The sequence below is a fragment of the Oncorhynchus clarkii genome, chromosome 3 (genome assembly GCF_045791955.1).
Source record: "Oncorhynchus clarkii lewisi isolate Uvic-CL-2024 chromosome 3, UVic_Ocla_1.0, whole genome shotgun sequence".
Classification (NCBI taxonomy): Eukaryota; Metazoa; Chordata; class Actinopteri; order Salmoniformes; family Salmonidae; genus Oncorhynchus; species Oncorhynchus clarkii.
In genome coordinates, this window is record NC_092149.1 from 7,582,600 (window position 1) to 7,606,125 (window position 23,526).

General features: G+C 40.8%; 1 protein-coding gene across 1 annotated transcript; it reads left to right on the top strand.

Moving 5' to 3' along the window:
• The first annotated feature begins 1,567 nt into the window (after window positions 1-1,567).
• Window positions 1,568-22,888, top strand: LOC139387256 (ATP-dependent translocase ABCB1-like). Its single transcript, XM_071133370.1, has 29 exons — window positions 1,568-1,814; window positions 2,511-2,588; window positions 3,472-3,589; window positions 3,688-3,733; window positions 3,926-4,076; window positions 12,128-12,221; window positions 12,600-12,791; window positions 12,947-13,118; window positions 13,415-13,539; window positions 13,663-13,840; window positions 14,004-14,117; window positions 14,275-14,385; window positions 14,592-14,717; window positions 15,269-15,472; window positions 15,746-15,916; window positions 16,169-16,330; window positions 16,600-16,830; window positions 17,301-17,456; window positions 17,708-17,812; window positions 17,946-18,023; window positions 18,415-18,498; window positions 18,706-18,909; window positions 19,189-19,289; window positions 19,392-19,532; window positions 19,982-20,138; window positions 20,681-20,878; window positions 21,126-21,332; window positions 21,598-21,744; window positions 21,937-22,888. Exons 2-29 carry the CDS (start codon window positions 2,537-2,539, stop codon window positions 22,132-22,134), a joined length of 4,023 nt encoding a protein of 1,340 aa, XP_070989471.1. The 5' UTR covers window positions 1,568-1,814; window positions 2,511-2,536; the 3' UTR covers window positions 22,135-22,888.
• Window positions 22,889-23,526: the final 638 nt, after the last annotated feature.

Genomic DNA, 23,526 nt, shown 5'->3' on the forward strand with positions numbered 1-23,526 from the left:
TCTAGAGTGGGACCAACAGTTGTTGAGAACATAGTTGGCCTGAACCCTTTTTCTAGATTAAACAGTAAGGTAGTAGTTTATGTGATTCAATCTATCTGGAATGAATGGTTGTACAAGCCAGTGTGTTCAGAGTTCATACATGTTGAACAATACAGTTCTCCAAATACTCAGACAAACCTGTTTTTTCTAGATAGCATCTCATGCATTGTAGATAGCATCTTCTGCATTCTCGCCATGACCTGTGCATTATTCAAACACACGCACACGGTTGTGCACACACACGCACACATCAGGTATATCTTAGTGCCGAAACCAGATCATACTGTAGTTCCTCAACAACATGGTGTTAGGAGAGTTCATTTATCTTAAGTAGCACGATCACTAACATGTCATGAAAGTAATGACATTTTCATGAGATGCGCAATTAAGTAGAGGAAAAAATCAGTAAGGAAAATCAGATCAATGTCAGGTTGATTAATCTGACTTGATCACTGGGTCGAGATTATTAATATTAATACAATTAAACATTTAAATGCTCATTCAAATGAAAGTCTTGGTCCAGATATTATTCTGGACATAAAATAACAAGAAACAAGATTCTTAGGTTGGCATCTAATTTAATCATACGTTTTATTCTGAAAATGAAAAACATCATTGTCTGATGGGAGACTATCTGCTGGTAAGAGTGGTCTTATTCCACTTATAAGGATTATATTTATTCCACTTTTACTGATATGTGATGGGATGAATGTATGAAGTACGACATTACCATTGGCTTTGAGGGGCCAGTGTTTTGGGCAACCATAGTTCTGAAGAAGAACCATAGTGGGGCCAAACATGATCATCCTAATATTCAAACATTGTATTGATCCTCATGATATTCGGACATTGGTATGATTAGCCTAATATTAAGACATGTTATTGATCATCCTAATATTTTAACATGGTGGGGTGGCAGTTAGCCTAGTGGTTAGAGTGTTGAACTTGTAACCAAAAGGTTGCTAGATCAAATCCTGAGCTGACAAGCTAAAAATCTGTTGTTCTACCCCTGAACAAGGCAGATAAACCCACTGTTCCTAGGCAATCATTGAAAATAAGAATTTGTTCTTAACTGACTTGCCTAATTAAATAAAGGTTAAAAAATAAGTGGAATATTCAAACAGGTTGTTGATTACCCTAATATTCACTTGGCAGGCCATGGCAAATATAATTTGAATGAATGCATCATGCCATTAGAACAATGGTACAAATGTGTATGCTGAATATTCATTAATGAAATAAATAACTTACAATGACGATGTGTCTCTCTTTTCCTTTGAGATTTCAGGATCCTAGTTGAGGACAATTTCAGATTAGCACTTGGATGCATTTCAAAGGTTATGAAAGTTGCTTGTCACACCCACAGAAGCAGAACTATGATGCCAACCACATGACTTTGAGGTGTGACAGTGCACCTGTCAGAAGAACTTCAATTCATAAGTTCATACACTTATCACATAATTCGAAGGCAGAATAAATCATTATCAAATTACCTGTCTATGAAATATGGCATCAGTGACATGAAGTGTCATTATTGATGAATTGTATAATGTGTCATGAAGCACCTCCCCCAGCCGTGTGGAATGTCAATAGGATCCTGAACTTGAGGTAACCTGACACCTGACACCTGATGATGATGCTGTCCTGCATAGCGATATAAAATCTCCCAGCTCCCAAAAGAATGATTACATTCACCTGACAATTAGTAAGGGTGGTATTATGTTGAGAGAATAGCTTGTGGATTGTCTAAAAGCCTCATACTGGATTCTCTGAAGGTAAGTAGCCCACATCTGTACACATTATGTTTGTAGACTACAATATTTGGTACAACATGCTTTAAAAAAAATATTACATAGCTTTAATTTTGTTGTTGTTGTTGACAAAAACCCCTCTTATTGTGATTCATTCATTTTAAATGTTGAACTTAGTTCCACAAGATATAAAAGCCAATATGCACTTTTTGATATGTAGCTTAACACGGTATTAGAAATGTAAATATAATATTACTATAATACTACATTTGCCAATATTTGCAATTTAATGCTCCCATAATGAATATTGAAAATATAAAATAATTTGAGATGCTGTAAGAAAAGCAAGTGTTGATGAGCATTACCCTTGTACAGCCTCCCTGGCTCCCTGGCCTCCCGGTTCCGGAAAGAACCCTCCATTAAAATACATTACTGTAATTATTTGCTAAATGACATCACAGTTTATAGACGTTACACAAGTTAACTTGTATGTAAATCAAGTTTGTCTAGTTCAAAGCAGCTTAAAAACATGTACTACAACATGCATACATACATGAAGGCAAACCTCAATTCGCCCTAGCATAGCATTCAGATTGTTTAGTACAGAAATCATTATTCACTTTTCAAAATGTACATTAACTCGTTTATTTAGGGTCCGCAAATATTCTCATATTTACTATATTGAAATTACAGTTTAAAATCGCTTTCTCTGAATTGCAGGAACGTAGCGTCAGAGTTCATTCACCATGGGGAGAGAGGATGGGGACATGCCAGACTCTCTACCAACCATCCCTGAGGGTATTGTCTGTCTCACATCATTTAAGGTCTTATTTATTGGCATAGAATTCCAAGTTAAGAGTAGATTAGAAGGAGTTGTGGTTGACTGATATAATCAGTAAGTGAAATTAAATAATTCTGTACAGTCAGTACACCAAAGTGAGAGGTGTCGTTCAACCTGGTTTCAGAGCACTTCATATTATTCTCTATGTAAATTATAAAATCAATTTAGTATGATATGTTAAGTTTTGTATGGTATGTATTACTTTGTGGATGTCCATCACCCATTTTGTATGACATGTTAGGAATTACAATTTGTATTATATGTTGCGAATTAGAAAAATATCAATATGTTCCCGAATTTGCTAAAAGTATGATATGTTACGAATTCTAGCTAGGTAGCTAGGTGGCTAACTTTAGCTAGCTTGCTAGCGTTAGCTAGGCTAGGGGTAAGGTTTAGGGGTTAGGGTTAAGGTTAGGGTTAAGTTTGAAATGAGGTTAAAGGGTTAAGGTTAGAGTTATGGTTATAGGAAGGGTAACTAAAGGGGTTATGGTTAGGGGAAGGGTTAGCTAAAAGGATAATGGTTAGGGGAAGGGTTAACTAAAAGGATTACATTTAGTGTTAGGGGAAGGATTAGCTAACATACTAATTTGAGTGTCCCGAATGTACATGTACTATGTTATGTCTAATCAATGAGACCAGGCAGTATCATTGGATGCCAGGTAGCGTAGTGGTTAAGAGCAATGGACTAGTAAATGAAAGGTCGTTGGTTTGAATCCCCAAGCTGACTAGGTGATAAATGTGTCCTTTAGCATGGCAATTAACCTCCCTTTAAATCGCGCTGGACAAAGAGTGTCTTCTAAATTATGTCTATGTTTAATTGATCATTGGTAATTGATTCAGAGGTATTTGCAAAAGGCTACCCCAACCTGGCCTTCCATGAGGATAAGAAGCCTCAGGAGCGGATGACAGAGGGGCAGCCAACCGTTGACACGGAGCGCAAGCCAAAGAAGGGCCTCGGGTAAGCAACATTGCCATTCCTACTTAACTCCTATTACAGTGTGCTATTACTGTTAAATATATTTTGGTTTGCTCATGAATCTATGTTTCATTTTCAAGAAGGAAGAAAAAAGAACCAGCCAAAGCAGTGGGATTTTTCCAGTTGGTATGTCCTGATTTTGGTTTCAGAAATAGTAGGAAATACACAATCATATTTTGGCAATCTGCACATACACTGTAGTACATGTAGTATATGTCAAAATGGGATAATTTGTTACAAGTGATCAAGATTCATATTCTCCAGTCATTCCAATGTCTGCTGCATTTGACTGTGGTTTTATGTGTGTTGTGGATGCAGTTCCGCTACGCTACTGGTTGTGAGGTGCTCCTGATGATAATCGGCCTGCTATGTGCTGCCCTCCACGGGATAGCCCTGCCCCTTATGTGTGTTGTGTTTGGACAGATGACCGACAGCTTTGTACAAAGTGGACAGCAGCTCAACTTTACAGGTACATATTCTGTTTGACAAGGTACAGATGTAGAATCTTAATTTGATCACTCTGTCGCAGGACAAGGGCTCTATTTTAACAAACCTAATGCAATGGTAAATCTAAATGCTGGCGGTAGGGCTTTAGGTTGGGGGTTTGTCAGAAAATATTTGTCTATTTTCACAACCAAAAATGATTGGCGCAGTGCTGACGGTGGCGAGAAAGGGCATAGTTTTGACGATTAAACTAGTTGTGGGTGTGTCAGGCTTGGCCCCTCACTGGCCATTCAGAAAGTGCTCAATGGCTAAATATATGGTTTATTCAAGTTCTGTATTTATGGTCTTTTATGTATCACCTTGGAATTAACTCCAATTCCAAAGTTAGTCCATTATAGTTTAAACAGCTTACAGAAATTAAATAACACAATGTAGACCTATCCTCTCTTTGCTAAATAGGTAAACTTGAACTTGTTTCCAGTCTTCATTGTTCTAAGTAATTGCATGGTTTCAATGTGGACATAAATACATAGCATTCACACTGATATAGGGGCTAGGCCTACTGTAAATTGCATTATGGCTGAGCATGGACATGCCAAAAGTTGTTAATAAGCTAAGGTCTAAAAAGAGAGCTAATCACATTTGAAACAAAACAACCACTTGTATTAAATAGGCTATGTCTAAATACAGTTACAGGCTCCATAATTACTCCTCTCAAACATGATCTTTTAATAAAGCTTTGGTGATTAAGATTTGTTTCCAACCCTTTTACAATCTTGACTAGCCTACTTGATTGCATTGGACAGGACAAAAAGAAAACAGCCTTCATTGACAGAATCGGAGGCTATGCTTGGTTTTTAATCAAATAAAACGAAATGGGGGGGAAAATATAGTGTTTTATGTTTTTAAATACTATGAAGGCCTATACAGGCACCAAAAGCCCATTACTCTTGTTCCATGTTCATATGGGCAATGTGAGTCACAGCTGGATATCCGCTGTATAAATCGGTAAAACCATCTTCTGTTTGGTATTAAATATCCCTGCCAGCACTCCCTGAAATTAGCACTTTGATCATGTTTTTAAGGACGCACCTCAAATATTTCCTCCCATCTGAGCGCAAGCAAGCTGGAACAAGACAGGGAAATGACCAATCCTTGTGCAATAGTGTAACAATAGCAGAGCGCTGGTTTTAAGAGGTCGAAATTGCAAATGAAAGTGAGATTGACACTAGCCCTGCCATAACGCCAGCCAAAAATAGAGCGGGTCCTTCCCAACAACGCAGAGAATGTTTACTGTTTATACTTCACCCTGTCCCCACTGCCAGAGTATCCCACTTCGTGAATGTTTAGTGTATATACTTCACCCTGTCCCCACTGCCAGAGTATCCCACTTCGTGAATGTTTACTGTATATACTTCACCCCTCCCCACTGAGAATGTTGACTGACTCCAGCACTTCCTGGTTCTGTCAGCAGTCATTGTCCTGTTGGAATGTAAATCTTTGCCCCAGCCCCCCGAGTGACACAGCGGTCTAAGGCACTGCATTGCCGTGATAGATGCGTCACTACAGACCCAGGTTTCGATACCTGGAGACCCATGAGGTGGCGCACAATTGGCCCAGCGTTGTCCGGGTTAGGAGAGGGTTTGGCCGACCAGGATGTCCTTGTCCCATTGTGCTCTAGTGACTCCTTGTGGCGGGCCGGGCGCATGCACGCTGACTCGTGTCGCTAATTGTACGTATTTCCTCTGACACATTGGTGCGGCTGGCTTCCGGGTTAAGGAAGCAGTGGGCCAAGAAGCAGTGCGGCTTGGCAGGGTTATATTTTGAAGGATGCATGGCTCTTGACCTTCGCCTCTCCCGAGTCCATACGGGAGTTGCAACAAGTTACACTGTAACTACCAATTGGATATCACAAAATTGGGGTAAAAAGTACACCCCCAAAAATATGTTCGCCCCAGTCTAAGATAATTTACACTCTGAAGCATGTTCACAACAAGGATTTGGCTCTATTTATTGTTCCCTCTATCCAGTCTCACAGTCCCTGCCACTTAAAAGCTTAGGGATGGTGTTAAATAGGTGATGAGCTATGCATGTTTTTCTCTTATGATCTCAGTCTTTCATGTGCCTTTTTTTTGCACTCCAACTGTCATGTTCTTTTTTTCTCAGGAGTGGCTTCCATCTGGCCACTCTCCCATAAAGCCTAGATTGGTGAAGTGCTGTAAAGACTGTTGTCCTTCTGGCAGCTTCTCCCATCTCAGCCAAGGAAAGGGAAAGGGGATCTCTAGTCAGTTGCACAACTGTTGTCTTCTGCATTTAACCCAACCCTTCTGAATCAGAGAGGTGCGGGGGGCTGCCTTAATCAATGTCATTGGCTCTCGGGGAGCAGTCAGTGGGCAAGACAAGATATTTAAGTGCCTTTGAACAGGGTATGGTAGTAGGTGTCAGGCACACCGGTTTGTGTCAAGAACTGAAACGCTGCTGGTATCCCATGTGTATCAAGATTGGCCCACCACCCAAATGACATCCAGCCAATTTGACACAACTGTGGGAAGCATTGGAGTCAACATGGGCCAGCATCCCTGTGGAATGCTGTCGACACCTTGTAGAGTCCATGCCCCGATGAATTGAGGCTGTTTTGAGAGCAAAAGAGCCCTTCAGGTCTTACTCAGACTGGCTACGGAGAGTGTGATCACACAGTCATCCAGAACAGGTGGTGCTCTCATACATGGTTCAGTGTTGCTTTCCTCGAAGCGAGCATAGAAGGATAGCGTTATGGTCATATTTGCAGAAATGGAGGGCAAGGGAGAGCTTTGTATGTATCTCTCTTTGTGGAGTAAAGGTGATTTAGAGTTTTTTTCACCTCTAGTTGCACAGGTGACATGCTGGTAGGATTTCAGTTTTCCAGCATTAAAATCACCGTCCACTAGGAGCGCTGCCTCTGGGTGAGCATTTTCTTGTTTGCTTATGGTCCTATACAGCTTGTTGAGTGCGGTCTTAGTGCCAGCATCGTTTTGGTATTTGACATTTATTAGGATCTCCATTAGCCGCTGCAGAAGCATCAGCTACTCTTCCTGGGGTCCACATGAAACATACTAACATCATACATAGTACAGCACATTATTAGTTAAGCACTGAAATGCATACATTTGAAATCACACATAGCCTACGTATCAGTACATACACACAATATCTAGATCTAAACAGTGCAATTAGCATTACAATACAAAATATATAAAATGGCTGTGCAGCAAGGTGTTCTTTTACCTGATTTTTAAACTGATTTTATTGCTTGAGTTACCTGGAGTGATAGAGTTCCATGTAGTCACAGCTCTATTTAATACTGTACGTTTCCCAGCCTCTGTTCTGGACCTGGGGACTTTGAAGAAACCTCTGGTTCATGTCATGTGCTGTACCGATGAGTGTCCGAACTGTGTTCCAACTGCTTGAACAAACAGTTCGGTATCTTCAACACATCAATACCTTGCACAAAGACCAATAGAGGTTCAGTCAATCTTTCCTCAACTTTGAGAGGAGAGACTGATATGCATGTTACTGACACTTACCCTCCATGTACTGTACATCTAAGTGCGATATGTGCTCCTTTGTTCTGGACCAACTGCAATTTACCTATGTCCTTCTTTGCTGCACATGACCACAGTAGTCCAGAAGCGACAAAACTAGGGCCTGTAGGACCTGTCTGGTTGACTGAGATATCAAGAAGGCAGAGCAATGCCCTATCATGGACAGATCTCTTCCCATTTTAGCAACCATTGAGTCTATATGTTTTGACCATGACAGCTTACTACCTAGGGTTACATCCAGCAGTTTAGTCTCATCAACTTGCTCAATAGCCACATTATTCAGTAATAGATCTAATCAAGGTTTAACGTTGACTGATTGATTTGTTAAATAAATAATGCTTTTTGTTTTGAGATTTATCACCAGACTATTGCTAGTTACCCATTCTAAAACTGACTGGAGCTCTATATTAATTGTCTCAGTTATTTATGTTACTGTTGCAGAAGACGTGTATGCTGTTGATTTTGTCTGCGTACATAGACAAACAGGTTTTATTCAAGTTCAGTGGAAGGTCATTTGTAAAAACAGAAAACAATAGTGGCCCTAGCCGGCTGCCCTGCGGTACATCACACTCAACGGAATTTGCATGAGAGAGGCTTCCATTAACGAAAACCCTCTGTGTTCTATCAGATAGGTAACTCTCAATCCATAATAAGGCAGCGGATGAAAATCCTCGGCAATAGGTTAGGATCACTACATCAAAAGCTGCTCTGAAGTCTAACAAAACACCTCCCATCATCTTCTTACTATTCATTTCTTTCATCCAATCATCAGCCATTTGTCAGTGCTGAGCATGTTGAGTGCCCATCCCTATAAGCATGCTGAAAGTCTGTTGTTAACTCTGTAAAATAACTTTGTTTTTGATCAAACTATTTTTTTCTCTCCAAAAGTTTGCTAAGCACTTGTAACAGGCTGACTTGTCAGGTGTTTTAACCATTAAAGGGTGCTCTTCTATTCTTGGGTAGCGGAATTACCTTTGCCTCCCTCCATGTCTGAGGGCACACATCGTCTTCTAGGCTTGTGGTGTTAAATCCACAGCTATCTTGGTAAATAGTATAGTCTACAGCTTATCACGAGGTATTCTTACTCAGGTGAGCAGAACCTTGAGACTTCCTTAATATCACTCACCAGCTGTTGTTAACAGAGACACTCACCTCCCCCCTTGATCTTACCTGAGCTAGATGTATATTATCCGTGTCCTTGTTCAGCCACGACTCTAAGAAACATAGGATATTACAGTTCTTCAGGTTCCATTGATAGGATAGTCTCGAAAAGAGCTTGTCCAGTTTGTTCTCTTGAACGTTCGCTAATTGAACAGAGGGTAGAGGCAGTTTATGTATTCATCTATGTACAATTGTGGCCAAAAGATTTGAGAATGACACAAATGTTAATTTTCACAAAGTTTGCTGCTTCAGTGTCTTTAGATATTTTTGTCAGATGTTACTATGGAATACTGAAGTATAATTACAAGCATTTCATAAGTGTCAAAGGCTTTTATTGACAATTACATGAAGTTGATGCAAAGAGTCAATATTTGCAGTGTTGACCCTTCTTATTCAAGACCTCTGCAATCCGCCCTGGCATGCTGTCAATTAAGTTTGTGGCTACATCCTGACTGATGGCAGCCCATTCTTGCATAATCAATGCTTGGAGTTTGTCAGAATTTGTGGGTTTTTGTTTGTCCACCTGCCTCTTGAGGATTGACCACAAGTTCTCAATGGGATTAAGGTCTGGGGAGTTTCCTGGCCATGGACCCAAAATATCGATGTTTTGTTCCCCCAGCCAATTAGTCATCAGTTTTGCCTTATGGCAAGGTGCTTCATCATGCTTGAAAAGGTATTGTTCGTCACCAAACTGTTCCTGGATGGTTGGGAGAAGTTGCTCTCGGAGGATGTGTTGGTACCATTCTTTATTCATGGCTGCGTTCTTAGGTAAATTTGTGAGTGAGCCCAGTCCCTTGGCTGAGAGGCAACCCCACACATGAATGGTCTCAGGATGCTTTACTGTTGGCATGACACAGGACTGATGGTAGCGCTCACCTTGTCTTCTCCGGACAAGCTTTTTTCCAGATGCCCCAAACAATCGGAAAGGGGATTCATCAGAGAAAGTGACTTTACCCCAGTCCTCAGCAGTCCAATCTCTGTACCTTTTACAGAATATCAGTCTGTCCCTGATGTTTTTCCTGGAGAGAAGTGGCTTCTTTGCTGCCCTTCTTGACACCAGGCCATCCTCCAAAAGTCTTTGCCTCACTGTGCGTGCAGATGCACTCACACCTGCCTGCTGCTATTCCTGAGTAAGCTCTGTACTGGTGGTGCCCCTATCCCGCAGCTGAATCAACTTTAGGAGACAGTCCTGGCACTTGCTGGACTTTCTTGGGCGTCCTGAAGCCTTCTTCACAACAATTTAACCGCTCTCCTTGAAATTCTTGATGATCCGATAAATGGTTGATTTAGGTGCAATCTTACTGGCAGCAATATCCTTGCCTGTGAAGCCTTTTTTGTGCAAAGCAATGATGATGGCAATGTTTCCTTGCAGGTAATCATGATTGACAGAGGAAGAACAATGATTCCAAGCACCACCCTCCTTTTGAAACGTCTGTTATTTGAACTCAATCAGCATGACAGAGGGATCTCCAGCCTTGTCCTCGTCAACACTCACACCTGTGTTAACAAATCACTGAATCCCTGACATGATGTCAGCTGGTCCTTTTGTGGCAGGGCTGAAAATGCAGTGGAAATGTTTTTTGGGGATTCTGTTCATTTGCATGGCAAAGAGGGACTTTGGAATGAATTACAATTCATCTGATCACTCTTCATAACATTCTGGAGTATATGCAAATTGCCATCATACAAACTGAGGCAACAGACTTTGTGAAAATTAATATTTGTGTCATTCTCAACTTTTGGCCACGACTGTAGTTTTGTCAGGGTGCCCGCACGTCGGCCTCTCTTGCACTTTCTCCTCCGAGTGCAGAGGATTAGGGTCTGGTCCGGGGTGAAAAGTATGTCCTGCACCGCCAACTGGTTGAAGTAGAAATCCTCATCCAATACAAGATTATTTATTGCTGTTCTGATGTCCAGAAGCTCTTTTTGGTCATAGCAAACCATGGGGGAAACATTATGTACAAAAAAGTTTAGATCGGCACAATGGAGTTTGTTTCTGGTCTCAGTTTCAGGAATGGCTGAAAATTTTAGGTAAATGTAATAATTTAACTCGGCTATTTGCACTGTTGGGAGATTTGGAAAGTCAATCATTCAACAATATTATAATAATTTTAGTGAAAATATTCTTTAAATCTTTAAAACGTACAATCTTTGGATACTATGTCATTAGAAAGGTTCAAAATTCATATAAAACATCACAGCACAGTCGAAAGATATATGGCTCGTTGAAATCAAAAGAGGATGGTCTTACGGAGATACATTTACTGTAGGTGGGCTGGACTGAGAGTAGCAGAGGGGTGAGATTAAAACGCTTATGATCAGTGATAGTTATTACTGAAAACACTATCTATATATAGATGTCTGAGTACATATCCAGTATCTATCCAAAATGTAATGTGTATAATCCAGAAACAGATATATTTGTTGTGTAATTACTGTGTATAAAAGTACCATGTATGACTGCAGTTGGTTCAGAAAATGACCATTTAATTTATGCAGAGTTAACAGCAACAAAACAAGTTATCCTTAGTGCTTCGATTACCCCTGCAATCCTCTCACCACAAACATGGTTATCATATTTTCAAGATAATGTTTGTATAGAGCGATCCGTGGCTGTGATAAACAATGCTCGGACAAATACAGTTGATGCATGGGATGTATTATGTAAAACTGTATCAGATATCAACAACTCTTGACCAAGCAACAGACCTACAATGTGAGTGGTGGGATGACATTTTATTTTCTGAGAATAATATAGAACATATTGTATTATAAACTCTACTTCCTTCCTACGAAATGTCATTGTGTACTCAAATAATTAACTCCTGACGGTATGTAAATAGTAATTTTGTCATTTTGATCATTAAAAAGTGCCATGTATGTAAAACGTGTGTAAAATGTATATGTAGCCTAACAAAAAAGAGCATCAAACACAGGGGGATATGCAACAACAAAAAACACACACAAAAAAACACACTAAACAGCAGAATTGGTCAGGAACTAGTCAAACGGCCGCTATCCAATCCAGCACCATTCAATGCCCATTCATTATAATCCACCTGTCCTGTTGCTGCAGGATTATTTTCCTGCTGTAGCAAACTGGCTCAAATTAAGATTTTACATCTGTGTATTGGCTATAAAGTGCAGGGATCCTTTGTGGCCATGCATTACAGTGAGCTACATATATGATTATTTCTATTATGGGTTGCATTGTTTATGCATATCTTCACCATGTACAATGGTGATTTGTGGATTATGTTTTATACTACACATATCATATGTTAGGCACGCCAGATTGTGAACATTGACTACTGGTATTGTCATTTCTCCATAGCCAATTTCACTGTGGAGGAGATCAGCGCTATATTGAACTCAACTGACGGATGTATTCAAATTCCTGGAGTTGATATAGAGGCTCTAATGACTCGGCAAGTGATAATAAGTACAGTAGATAACAGACACACATTATCAATATATTAATACAATGTGGCTTTTATTTCTGATTATAAACTGGGTGGTTTGATCCCTGAATGCTGATTGGCCCGACAGCCGTGGTATATTAGACCGTATACCACGGGTATGACAAATTATTTTTTTTTTACTTATCTAATTACATTGGTAACCATTTTATAAAAGCAATAAGGCACTGGGGTTTGTGGTATATGGCCAATATACCACGGCTAAGGGCTGTATCCAGGCACTCTGCATTGCATCGTGCATAAGAACAGGCCATATACCCCCCCCCTCCACCCCCATTGCTTATTGCTTAAAAACATACTGTGTGATACATACATTTGAATTTCCAGACATGCCTATTACTTCATTGGGATCGGTTGTGCTGTGTTCCTGCTGGGGACCTTTCAGGTGATGTTGTTCTTGTTGACAGCCACCAAACAGACCAAACGGATCCGGGAGAAATACTTCCATGCCATCCTCCACCAACAGATGTCCTGGTTTGATACACACCAGATAGGAGTTCTCAACGTCAGGTTAACAGAGTGAGTTTGAAACATTGGATGAATGATTGGGATTTTTTTTAAAATCAAAGACAATGTCATATTTTAGCATATATGATCACATTGAGCAACTACAGATTGTTTCAATAATGTAAATTATTATAATATAAATAATGTAATACTTTTACTTTCTACAGTGACATCAACACAATCAACGAAGGCCTTGGAGACAAGATCTGTGTGTTCGTGCAGTTCTTCTGCACCTTCTTGTCAGGGTTCATCATTGGTTTCATCTTCGGCTGGAAGCTAACCCTCGTCATCCTGACCGTCAGTCCTCTCCTGGCAGGATCAGCTGCCGTCTGGTCCAAAGTAAGACTACCAATGATCTGCAAAGACAAAAGCTTCATCCCAAATGGTACCCTATTTCCTATATAGTGCACTACTTGAAAGTAGTAGACTATATAGGGAATAAGGTGCCATATTGTTTTCATATGTGTCACTAAACAGTGGTCGCATCACTACTCTCGTGCCCAATCCCAAATCCACCCCTAGTTTATACTTATCCAATCCTCTCAGTTTTCCACAATCACATTTCTTTTATAAAGACATTTTTACATCAGCATTGTAAGATACCGTATTCATGAACAGTTTCTATTTGATTTCAGATACTTGCCACCCTGACCAGTAAGGAGCTGTCTGCCTATGCCAAAGCAGGGGCGGTAGCTGAAGAGATACTGGTGGCTATCAGGACAGTTGTGGCTTTCAATGGACAGAAGAAAGCTGTGGAAAGGTTAGTCAATTACTAACTAATTAATGTGTTGCATAAAACAGTGGATCTTTCCATAATTATTAATATGATCTACCAAAATCAAGACACATTCCCCTATTTAGGCATGTCTTCTATATATTTTAGGTATGAAAGAAACTTGGAGGATGCTAAAAACTTTGGGATAAAGAAAGCCATCACCACTAACGTGTCCATGGGCTTCACCCAGTTTGTCATATTTGGGACGTACGCCTTGGCTTTCTGGTACGGGACCAAGCTCTCTGTAGACGAGCCTGAAAACTACACTATTGGAAAAACCATTACAGTAAGCTTTTATGGAAGATTTTAAGTAGGAATTTACTATTTTCCAATAGATGCATTTACATTTTATTGTGAAGAGGCCTCTGCAATGTTTTCACACCTGTTACTCTGTCTGATATTAATATAATTCCTTTCTTCATTACATTCTTTGTTGCTGCTATTTTTAGGTCTTCTTCTCTGTGATGATTGGGGCGTTCTCTTTGGGCCAGGGTGCGCCTAACTTGGAAGCCATCGCCAAAGCCCGGGGTGCTGCCTATGAAGTCTACAATACCATTGACCAGGTACCGGAAGTATTCAGTTTAACCCCTAAATCATCATAGCACTGATTCCGTATGAACTCACTCTAACTCACTCAGAACAACATGATCTCAAGAACTCAAGTCGAATTTAGACATTTGTCCTACTGCCGCGGTTGATGAGTTGATTTGTTTGTCATAGCCGCGGCCCATAGACAGCAGTTCAAAGGAAGGTCACAAACCAGACTGTGTGAAAGGAGACATTGAATTCAAGAACATCCACTTCAGCTACCCCTCCAGGAAAGATGTCAAAGTAAGTAGTGGATTTGAATCGAACCAGATCCAGACACTAACCTGTCTCCAAATGATTTGAAAAAATGCACAATAAGGAAGAAGCTAAGTTGAATTTTCAGTTTCCAGTTGGATTAGCAAAAACAAAATGACAAGCCGTACAATTGTAAAATGACAGGTAAAAATACATGTTAAATACGTTGTGGGATGTGTTCCCTGTCGCTGTAGATTCTTCAAGGAGTGAATCTGACAGTGCCTCGTGGGAAGACCATAGCTCTGGTTGGAGCCAGTGGATGTGGGAAGAGCACCACCATTCAGCTGCTTCAGCGCTTTTATGATCCAGACTCAGGAGAGGTACGATCAAATCTGATCAAGGCTTATTCAAAGTGTGTTTAAAGTGCATTTGATGAGCCCGTCCTCCAATAGCTCCACCCACCAGCCTCCAGTGAAGGACTCACATGCTTTATGATCCAACCTCAGGAGAGGTATGCAGTACACGAGCGCATTAAAGTTCAAACACCTGACCCATAGTGCATACAGAGACTCACATGCACACACGTGTAATGTACACACAAACATTCACTCACGTACACTCATTCCCAAGTTCTGGTTTATCAGGTTTAGTGTTGAATTCAGTTCAGTAAAATAGTATTGTAGTGCCCTCTTGTGGAATGTTGATATATCATTTGTCAGAAACGCTGTTGGTTTTGTTTGTATAGCTGAGGGTGGTAGGGGTGCTGAGGCTGCTGCAGCACCCCCTGATAAATCAAAATAAGAAATAAATAACAACAATAATAATAAACAACATTCCCACCTTTATTACTCCTGTATGAGCATAGAAAGTACTTGTCAGCAAAGCAGAGACATTTGCATGCCTAATGAATATGACCCTGGTTTGTTGTCAGATTACCCTGGATGGTCGGGACATCCGGACCCTGAATGTGAAGTGGCTGAGGGAGAATATGGGTATCGTCAGTCAGGAACCTGTGCTATTCGGAACAACCATTGCAGAAAACATCCGCTATGGCAGAGAGGATGCCACAGATGAGGACATCGAACAGGCTGTGAGAGAGGCCAACGCGTACGACTTCATCTCCAAACTCCCCGATGTACGTGGGGATACTGACAAATGAGTACATACAATGGCTTCAGTGTTTCACATGTGTTATACATTAAATGATCTATGGTGTACAAATGATTTGAAGTGAGTAGGACAGCAGATATTCTGTTGTTTCTATGGCGACTGTGTTGAATTGAAATGTTTTTTTGTTTTGAAATTGTATACAGTGTAAGGAAATGGCCAAATAGTGATGATGTTATCCCAATGGACAAATTTAAACATGATTATTTCATCTCCATCCCATTTCATGTGGCGTTAACAGAAGCTGAACACCATGGTGGGGGAGCGGGGAGCCCAGCTCAGTGGAGGACAGAAGCAGAGGATAGCTATCGCCCGGGCCCTGGTCAAAAACCCGAAGATCCTCCTGCTGGACGAGGCCACCTCCGCCCTGGACACCCAGAGTGAGTCGGTCGTTCAGGCCGCTCTGGATAAGGTCAGTACCCTCCCTGAGGACCAGACCCATGGTTAAGGTTGTTCTCAAACCTGCTTTTGCGCAACCTAATAGCCTGATTCGATTTGTTTGACTGCAGCCTTGCAAGTTCACATTTGCAGCAGTTGACAAACGTCAAGAATCAGAGTGAATCCATGAGATCCTGTTGGAATCCATCTCAGCGAAAATGAAGACGTAATAAAAAAAATGATTTGGAACAAATGATGGCAATATTGTCTCCTCCCATTCCCATAGGCCAGAGCGGGCCGCACCACAATAGTGATCGCCCACCGCCTGTCCACCATCAGAACTGCTGACGTGATCGCTGGCTTCAGCAACGGAGAGGTGGTGGAGCAGGGAACACACAGGGAACTCATGGCCAAGAAGGGGGTTTACTACTCTCTGGTCATGCAGCAGGTACTGTATCACGCTCACTGCATCCCAAATGGCACCCTATTCCCTTTATAGTGCACTGCTTTTGACCACCAGGGCCCCAACTCTGCCTCAACAGTAGAATCAGCCAACGTCTAAATCATGTTGATCAGAGTCATATTTAGAGACGTATATCATCAGTATCAGAGCAATATACCTTATCAAGCCTGTTTCTATATGAATAATGATCAGTAATAAACAGGCTCTGTGTGTAACATGTTCAAATCCACTATCACACCTTGTCTGTTGTTCAGAGTCAAGGGAAGCCAGAGGAAGATGAAGAGGACCCTGTGGAAGAGGATAACCCTCCTAAATATGAGGATCTGGATTATGTCCTATATGACTCATCTGACATGGATGAGCTGGAAGTGGGAAACGAGGAAGGAATAGAAAACGGCGGCTTTGAAAAGAACTCAATCAGCAGTGGCCGTGTGGAAATGAAACCGACCAGGAGGAAATCTAAAAAGTCCAAGAAGGACAAGAAGGTACTATTACATAGATAATCCTTTATGACGTCCTTCATGTGCTATATAGGAACATGGCTTTGTTATAGTGCTATTGCTAAACTATCATCATACCTATTATATAATGTATGGCATAAAATGAATGGTATATAATGTATGGTTTATAATGTATGGTGAATATAATGAATGGTATATAATGTATGGTTTATAATGTATGGTGAATATAATGAATGGTATATGATGTATGGTTGCATTAATTTACATTTGAGTAATTTAGCAGAAGCTCTTGAGCGACTTACAGAAGCAATTAGGTTTAAGTGCCTTGCTCAAGGGCATATCGACAGATTTTTCACCTAGTCGGCTCGGGGATTCGAACCTGCCACCCTACTGTATATAGTGGTAGTTCATGTCTTCAGAAATAAGATCTGTTACATCATGTTGGTCCTTGGTCATTTAGTTTTGTCATTGATGACAATGTTTGATGACAGAAGGAAAAGAAACCAGATGAAGCTCCAGCCATCCCCTTCACCAGAATCCTGGCCTTGAACAAGCCCGAGTGGCCGTACATGTTGGTAGGAACCCTGTCTAGCTTGGTGGGGGGAGCCGTTTATCCCTGTGTCGCCATCATCTTCGCCAAGATCATTGGAGTAAGTGTTTCACAAGACCACCTCCTTGTGTTCATAATATGAAGCATTGTTAAATACTGCAGAGACTATTCACATGTCCTAGGTGTCTTCATTGAGTTTGATTTAAACGAGGTGGTCTTATTTTTCCACATCATTTATTTGATGGTCGTTGGTTGGTGGGTTTTGGCTCTTATTTTCCAAAGCAGCCTTTTCATTTTCTGTTGTTATCTATTTTGGGGGGGGGTTTCTCTCCACCCCGTGACCTTCTCTAGGTGTTTTCCGAGGTTGACCCGGAAGTCAAACGACAGAAAACCATGATGTTTTCCCTGCTCTTCCTTCTCATCGGAGGAGTGGCTTTTGTCACCTACTTCCTAAAGGTTTTCTAATTTATAGATCTAAACTGTGTCCAACATGGCAACCTATGCCCTATACAGTGCACTATCTCAAACATTTAATATGTTGTGGGTATGTCTGTTTGAGTACATTTCTGCTGTATGTTCTATGTTTCAGGGTTACATGTTTGGAAAATCAGGAGAGCTTCTTACCATGAGGCTGAGGAGGCAGGTATTCCATGCCATGATGAGACAGGTAGGACAAACTGTCATGCGGGAACATGTATACTTCAGCAATTGTACATCAATTTAAAAAGACTGACTTGTCATTTCTAATTTACTTTACTGTATTGATAATACCAGCAAAAGGATGATGCTGAAATGCCACTTTGTGGTGTTCTGCCTCAGAACCTTGCTAAAATTACGATTCTGAACTGCCACTTTGCAGTGTTCTGCCTCAGAACCTTGCTAAAATTACGATTCTGAACTGCCACTTTGCAGTGTTCTGCCTCAGAACCTTGCTAAAATTACGATTCTGAACTGCCACTTTGCAGTGTTCTGCCTCAGAACCTTGCTAAAATTACGATTCTGAACTGCCACTTTGCAGTGTTCTGCCTCAGAACCTTGCTAAAATGCATTCCTTACAGGAGATTGGATGGTTTGATGACAACAACAATGCAGTGGGAGTTCTAACCACCAGATTGGCCACAGATGCATCTCTGGTTAAAGGGGTAAGCACAATGCTCTGATTTACACATTGAGATACCGATCAAAATCTATCACATCAAGTCGATGTCAATTCAGAATCATTCTACTGTACAAATCTTTAAAAATGTCTACCTGTACATATGCTTCCATGTATTTACAGTTGCGTTCTTTAGAGTTGCAATGTCTGATAATGGATGGAACCTACTTGTTTCCTCTCTCCTCACCACCAGGCGACTGGGTCTAGGTTGGGTCTGGCCACCAACACAGTCTGTGCTCTCACCATCGCCATTGTGGTGGCCTTCATCCACAGCTGGCAGCTCACCCTCCTCATCCTCGCCTGTGTGCCCTTCCTCATTGGAGCCAACTTCATTCAGATGAGGGCCATGGCAGGCCACGCCTCCAAAGACCAGGGTGCCCTGGAGCAGTCTGGGAAGGTTAACATCAACTTTCTATTGCAATTGGGGTTGCAAAATGTTTCCAAAATTCCCAGATTTTCCAGTAATCCCAGTTATAGGTTTTCCGGAATCAGGAGGGAATAAGCAGAAAATCAGGGAAACCTTAAAACAGGATATCTGGATAACCAGGGAATTTCAGGAAGGTTACTGCTATTATGCAACCCTAATTGCAATGCACTTTGAGACAGTGGGCTATATCAGTGTGTGACACCATGTGTTCAAATAAAACGTTAATAAATCTTTATTCATCTTTTGTAGATATCTACAGAGACCGTTGAAAACTTCAAGACAGTTGTTGGATTGACACGGGAGGACGTCTTCTTTCACAAGTTCATGGACAGTCTAGAAAGACCATACCAGTAAGAGTACAGTTATTCACTTTGTTATAGACTCAGCTTTTGGATTGTTTGACCTTATAACCTACAGTCAAGTACTGATTAGATTTCAACTGAATACATCAGGAACGGTTTGGTGAAGGCTCCCATCTACGGACTAACATTTGCCGTTGCCCAAGCAATCCCTTACATGGTCAATGCTGCAATCTTCCGCTTTGGGTCCTGGCTTATTGCTCACTGTCACACAGAATATGAAAATGTTTTCCTGTGAGTATACATTCTGGTACTGTTATATCTCAAATGAATACATTCACACCAGGGTTGGGGTACATTCCATTTACATTCCAGTCAATTCAGGAAGTACACTGAAATTTCAATTCCAGTTGTCTTCAATGCTTTTCATTGAGGAAAATGTGGTGTTGGAATTGGGTTTTGAATTGACTGCAATTGAAATGGAATGTACCCCAACCCTGACTAGAACCCTTGGCTGCCACATTGTCACTACACGGTAATATACAAATTATAGTAATAATATAATTATAACATTAATTTGGTGGGTGCTTATATTTGTCCTATTTCACACATGTGTATTAATGCACATGTGTGTTTTTTGCATATCCCAAATCTCCCTGAGACAGCCTCGTTGAGTTGGGTCATGACCAGGGTCTGCCGATATAGTGGCAGTGATAGTACAACATTGTCCTTTTCTTTCGCAGTGTGTTTTCTGTGATCATATTTGCTGCCATGAACATAGGAGAATCAGCATCTTTTGCTCCTGACTTTGCCAAAGCGAAAGCAGCTGCGGGGAGAATTCTTGGCTTGTTGGAGAAGAAACCAGAGATTGACATTTACAGTGAGGAGGGAGAGAAGCCAGTGAGTGAGATATAATGTGTCTTACTCCAATATAAACATAAAAACAATGATATAACATTGTGCTTTGTCTGGGACAATGATATAACATTGTGTTTTGTCTGGGACAATGATATAACATTGTGTTTTGTCTGGGACAATGATATAACATTGTGTTTTGTCTGGGACAATGGTATAACATTGTGTTTTGTCTGGGACAATGATATAACATTGTGTTTTGTCTGGGACAATGATATAACATTGTGTTTTGTCTGGGACAATGATATAACATTGTGTTTTGTCTGGGACAATGATATAACATTGTGTTTTGTCTGGGACAATGATATAACATTGTGTTTTGTCTGGGACAATGATATAACATTGGGTTTTGTCTGGGACAATGATATAACATTGTGTTTTGTCTGGGACAATGATATAATGTTGTGTTTTGTCTGGGACAATGATATAACGTTGTGTTTTGTCTGGGACAATGATATAACATTGTGTTTTGTCTGGGACAATGATATAACATTGTGTTTTGTCTGGGACAATGTTGTCTTTTCCAGACGGACTTTGTCGGGGACATTGAGTTCCGAGGGATCCACTTTGCGTACCCGACCCGTCAGAACGTGAGGGTTCTCCAGGGGTTGAACGTGTCAGTGGGGCCTGGTCAGACCCTGGCCCTGGTCGGGGAGAGTGGCTGTGGTAAAAGCACCTCCATACAACTACTGGAGCGCTTCTATAGCCCTGCTGAAGGACAAGTGGTGAGACCAACACCAAAAATAATCAAATCATAAATGTAATATAAAGCACGCTTTCAAAACTATTTCAAAGTGCTAAACCAGTATACTGTGAATTGGAATGCAACAAATATAGTAAAACTGTTAGGCCACTTTTTAGCATTTTAATATTTAATATTTGTGAAGGTTGGCCTAAATCTGTGGTATTATTGTGGTGTCTCAGTTAATGAAGGGGTTGGCCTAAATCTGTGGTATTATTGTGGTGTCTCAGTTAGTGGATGGGTTGGATACTAAGACCCTGAACCTGTCGTGGCTGAGGTCTCAGCTGGGCCTGGTGTCCCAGGAGCCCATCCTGTTCGACTGCAGCATCTCAGAGAACATCCAGTATGGGGACAACAGCAGAGAGGTCTCTCAGGATGAGATAGAGGAGGCAGCCAAGAACGCCAACATCCATGACTTCATCATGGGCCTGCCAGAGGTATGTATAGTAACAGTATAGTGAGGGAGATTGGAGGAGACAGGATAGGCTGTAGCTGTAGGATGATATTTGAAGTCTTCTCAAAGGGGATCCAAAAAATGTCACTGGTGAGGTCACAGTAGAACTTAAACTAATGTCTCTACAGATATTCATATAGAATAGCTATTGACTAGCCCAAGACGGGCTGTTATGACTTTATATTTTAATTTATATTTTAAAAGTGTTCAATATAGACAAACACTATAATTTGTGTTGTTTTTGTCAGAAATACAATACCAGGGTTGGGGACAAGGGGACCCAGATGTCTGGAGGTCAGAAACAGAGGATAGCCATCGCCAGAGCACTGGTCAGGCAGCCTAAAGTACTGCTGCTGGATGAAGCCACTTCCGCCCTGGACACAGAGAGTGAGAAGGTAAGTCACATGGACATTGAGTGCCGGCCATCTCATTTTCTACCTATTCATTAATTCATTAATTACTTAATGGCCTGGTCACACACAAAAGCTTATCTTCACACAGTATGTCCTCTCCCTCCTTCCCAAATAACCTCTCTGTCTTTCTGTTTCCTCCCTCCTTCTCTCTCTCCCTATCCCTCCCTCCCCCAGATTGTCCAACAGGCTTTAGACGCCGCCCGGCAGGGCCGCACCTGCATCGTGATCGCCCACCGCCTGTCTACCATCCAGAACGCAGACCAGATAGCGGTAATTCAGTATGGTCAGGTGACAGAGCAGGGTACACATACTGACCTCATGGCTAAAGGGGGGGCTTACTATGCCCTGGTCAACGCACAGGTCAACCACTAACTCATATTCAGATTGATGTTTTGCAGCGTATGTACTGTTCTGTTGAATGTTGTTTTGTGAGCTCTTTTTATTGAGCTGCACTTCTTAGCCAGGTCCCCCTTGAGAAAGAGGTCTCCTGTCCATAATGGGACTTCCTGGTTTAATGAAGGTTATTTATAAAAATGTATAAAGAATAAGGAATCTATATGGATAATGATATGGCAGCCATAACTCACTTTGAACGGACTGCTAAAATGATGTTCAATTGCATGATACAAACTGTCTCAGTGTCAATTGGTTTGATCACATGTAGGTGGTGCACTGAAATGTAGCCTATTGGGTTACTGTGCTATTGGTTACTCACTGTATTACTCACTTTAGCAGTAATGCTGGAGCACGGACATCAGTGCAAATATGTTTTGATAAGCTGCCACGAATGAATGAACTGTTCTTGACCATGGCACCTTTCATTGTCTAAAGACAACAGGTACAGTATGTATTTCTATAAGAAAAACAGAAAGACACATTATCACAGTTAAATGACTGGATAAAAGCAGTGTTTGGGAAAGGTTGTATACCTGTAAATATGAGAGGTTGATGTTCAGAAGACTGTTGTATGTTATTGTATACTGTGATATTTTGATGATTTTAAACAGGGACACTGCTATAAAAGGCAAAGTATGCATTTGAAGAATATCTATATATTTAAATGAGTACACTATGTAAGGCTGTTACTTGTTTGTAAATATGCATTCAAATAAAACATTACATCCCATAACATGTCATTTTTAACCTGATTCTAAAGTGGCATAATGATTAATCTACAATCTAAATTAGATTGTGGGGAATATGTCAATACATTTTCAAATAAACTTGGAACTCGTTCATTTTAAATGAGCCTAAATAGGCTACTGAAGTCTACAGAGGGCGGGTGGACACAAGATGGCGCCCGTTAGTGGGGTAGTAGAACTTTGAAAAGACTTCAATTCGATTGAGGCCTATTTCAAATGCCGCTAAATGTAGCCTATCTCCAACCACGGCTAACTTCGGTAAAAATGCCACTTGTTTTCCAACTGTAAAATAAGGTTTAAATAGCACTAGGTGGCATAATTGTAGAAATATTAGACCACGTCGTTTTAGTCTAGTGTTATGGAAATGATCTTATTTGGTTTACATTCCCCAAAAAATGGTGTAAAGGTAACATTTTTTATCTTGCACGCCGGCAACATTAATTGTATTTCGACCTCCCGAATTAAATCAGAAATAATAGTCTACAGTTGGCCATAAGAAAATTATTTTAAAAACACGTTAAAATATTTTTGTTATCAAAATCGTAAAATGATAAAATCGCGATAGTCCCAGGCTTGCTGTTAAACGATGTCGGCCTATTTCAAAAGGCCCAATGTGAAGCGA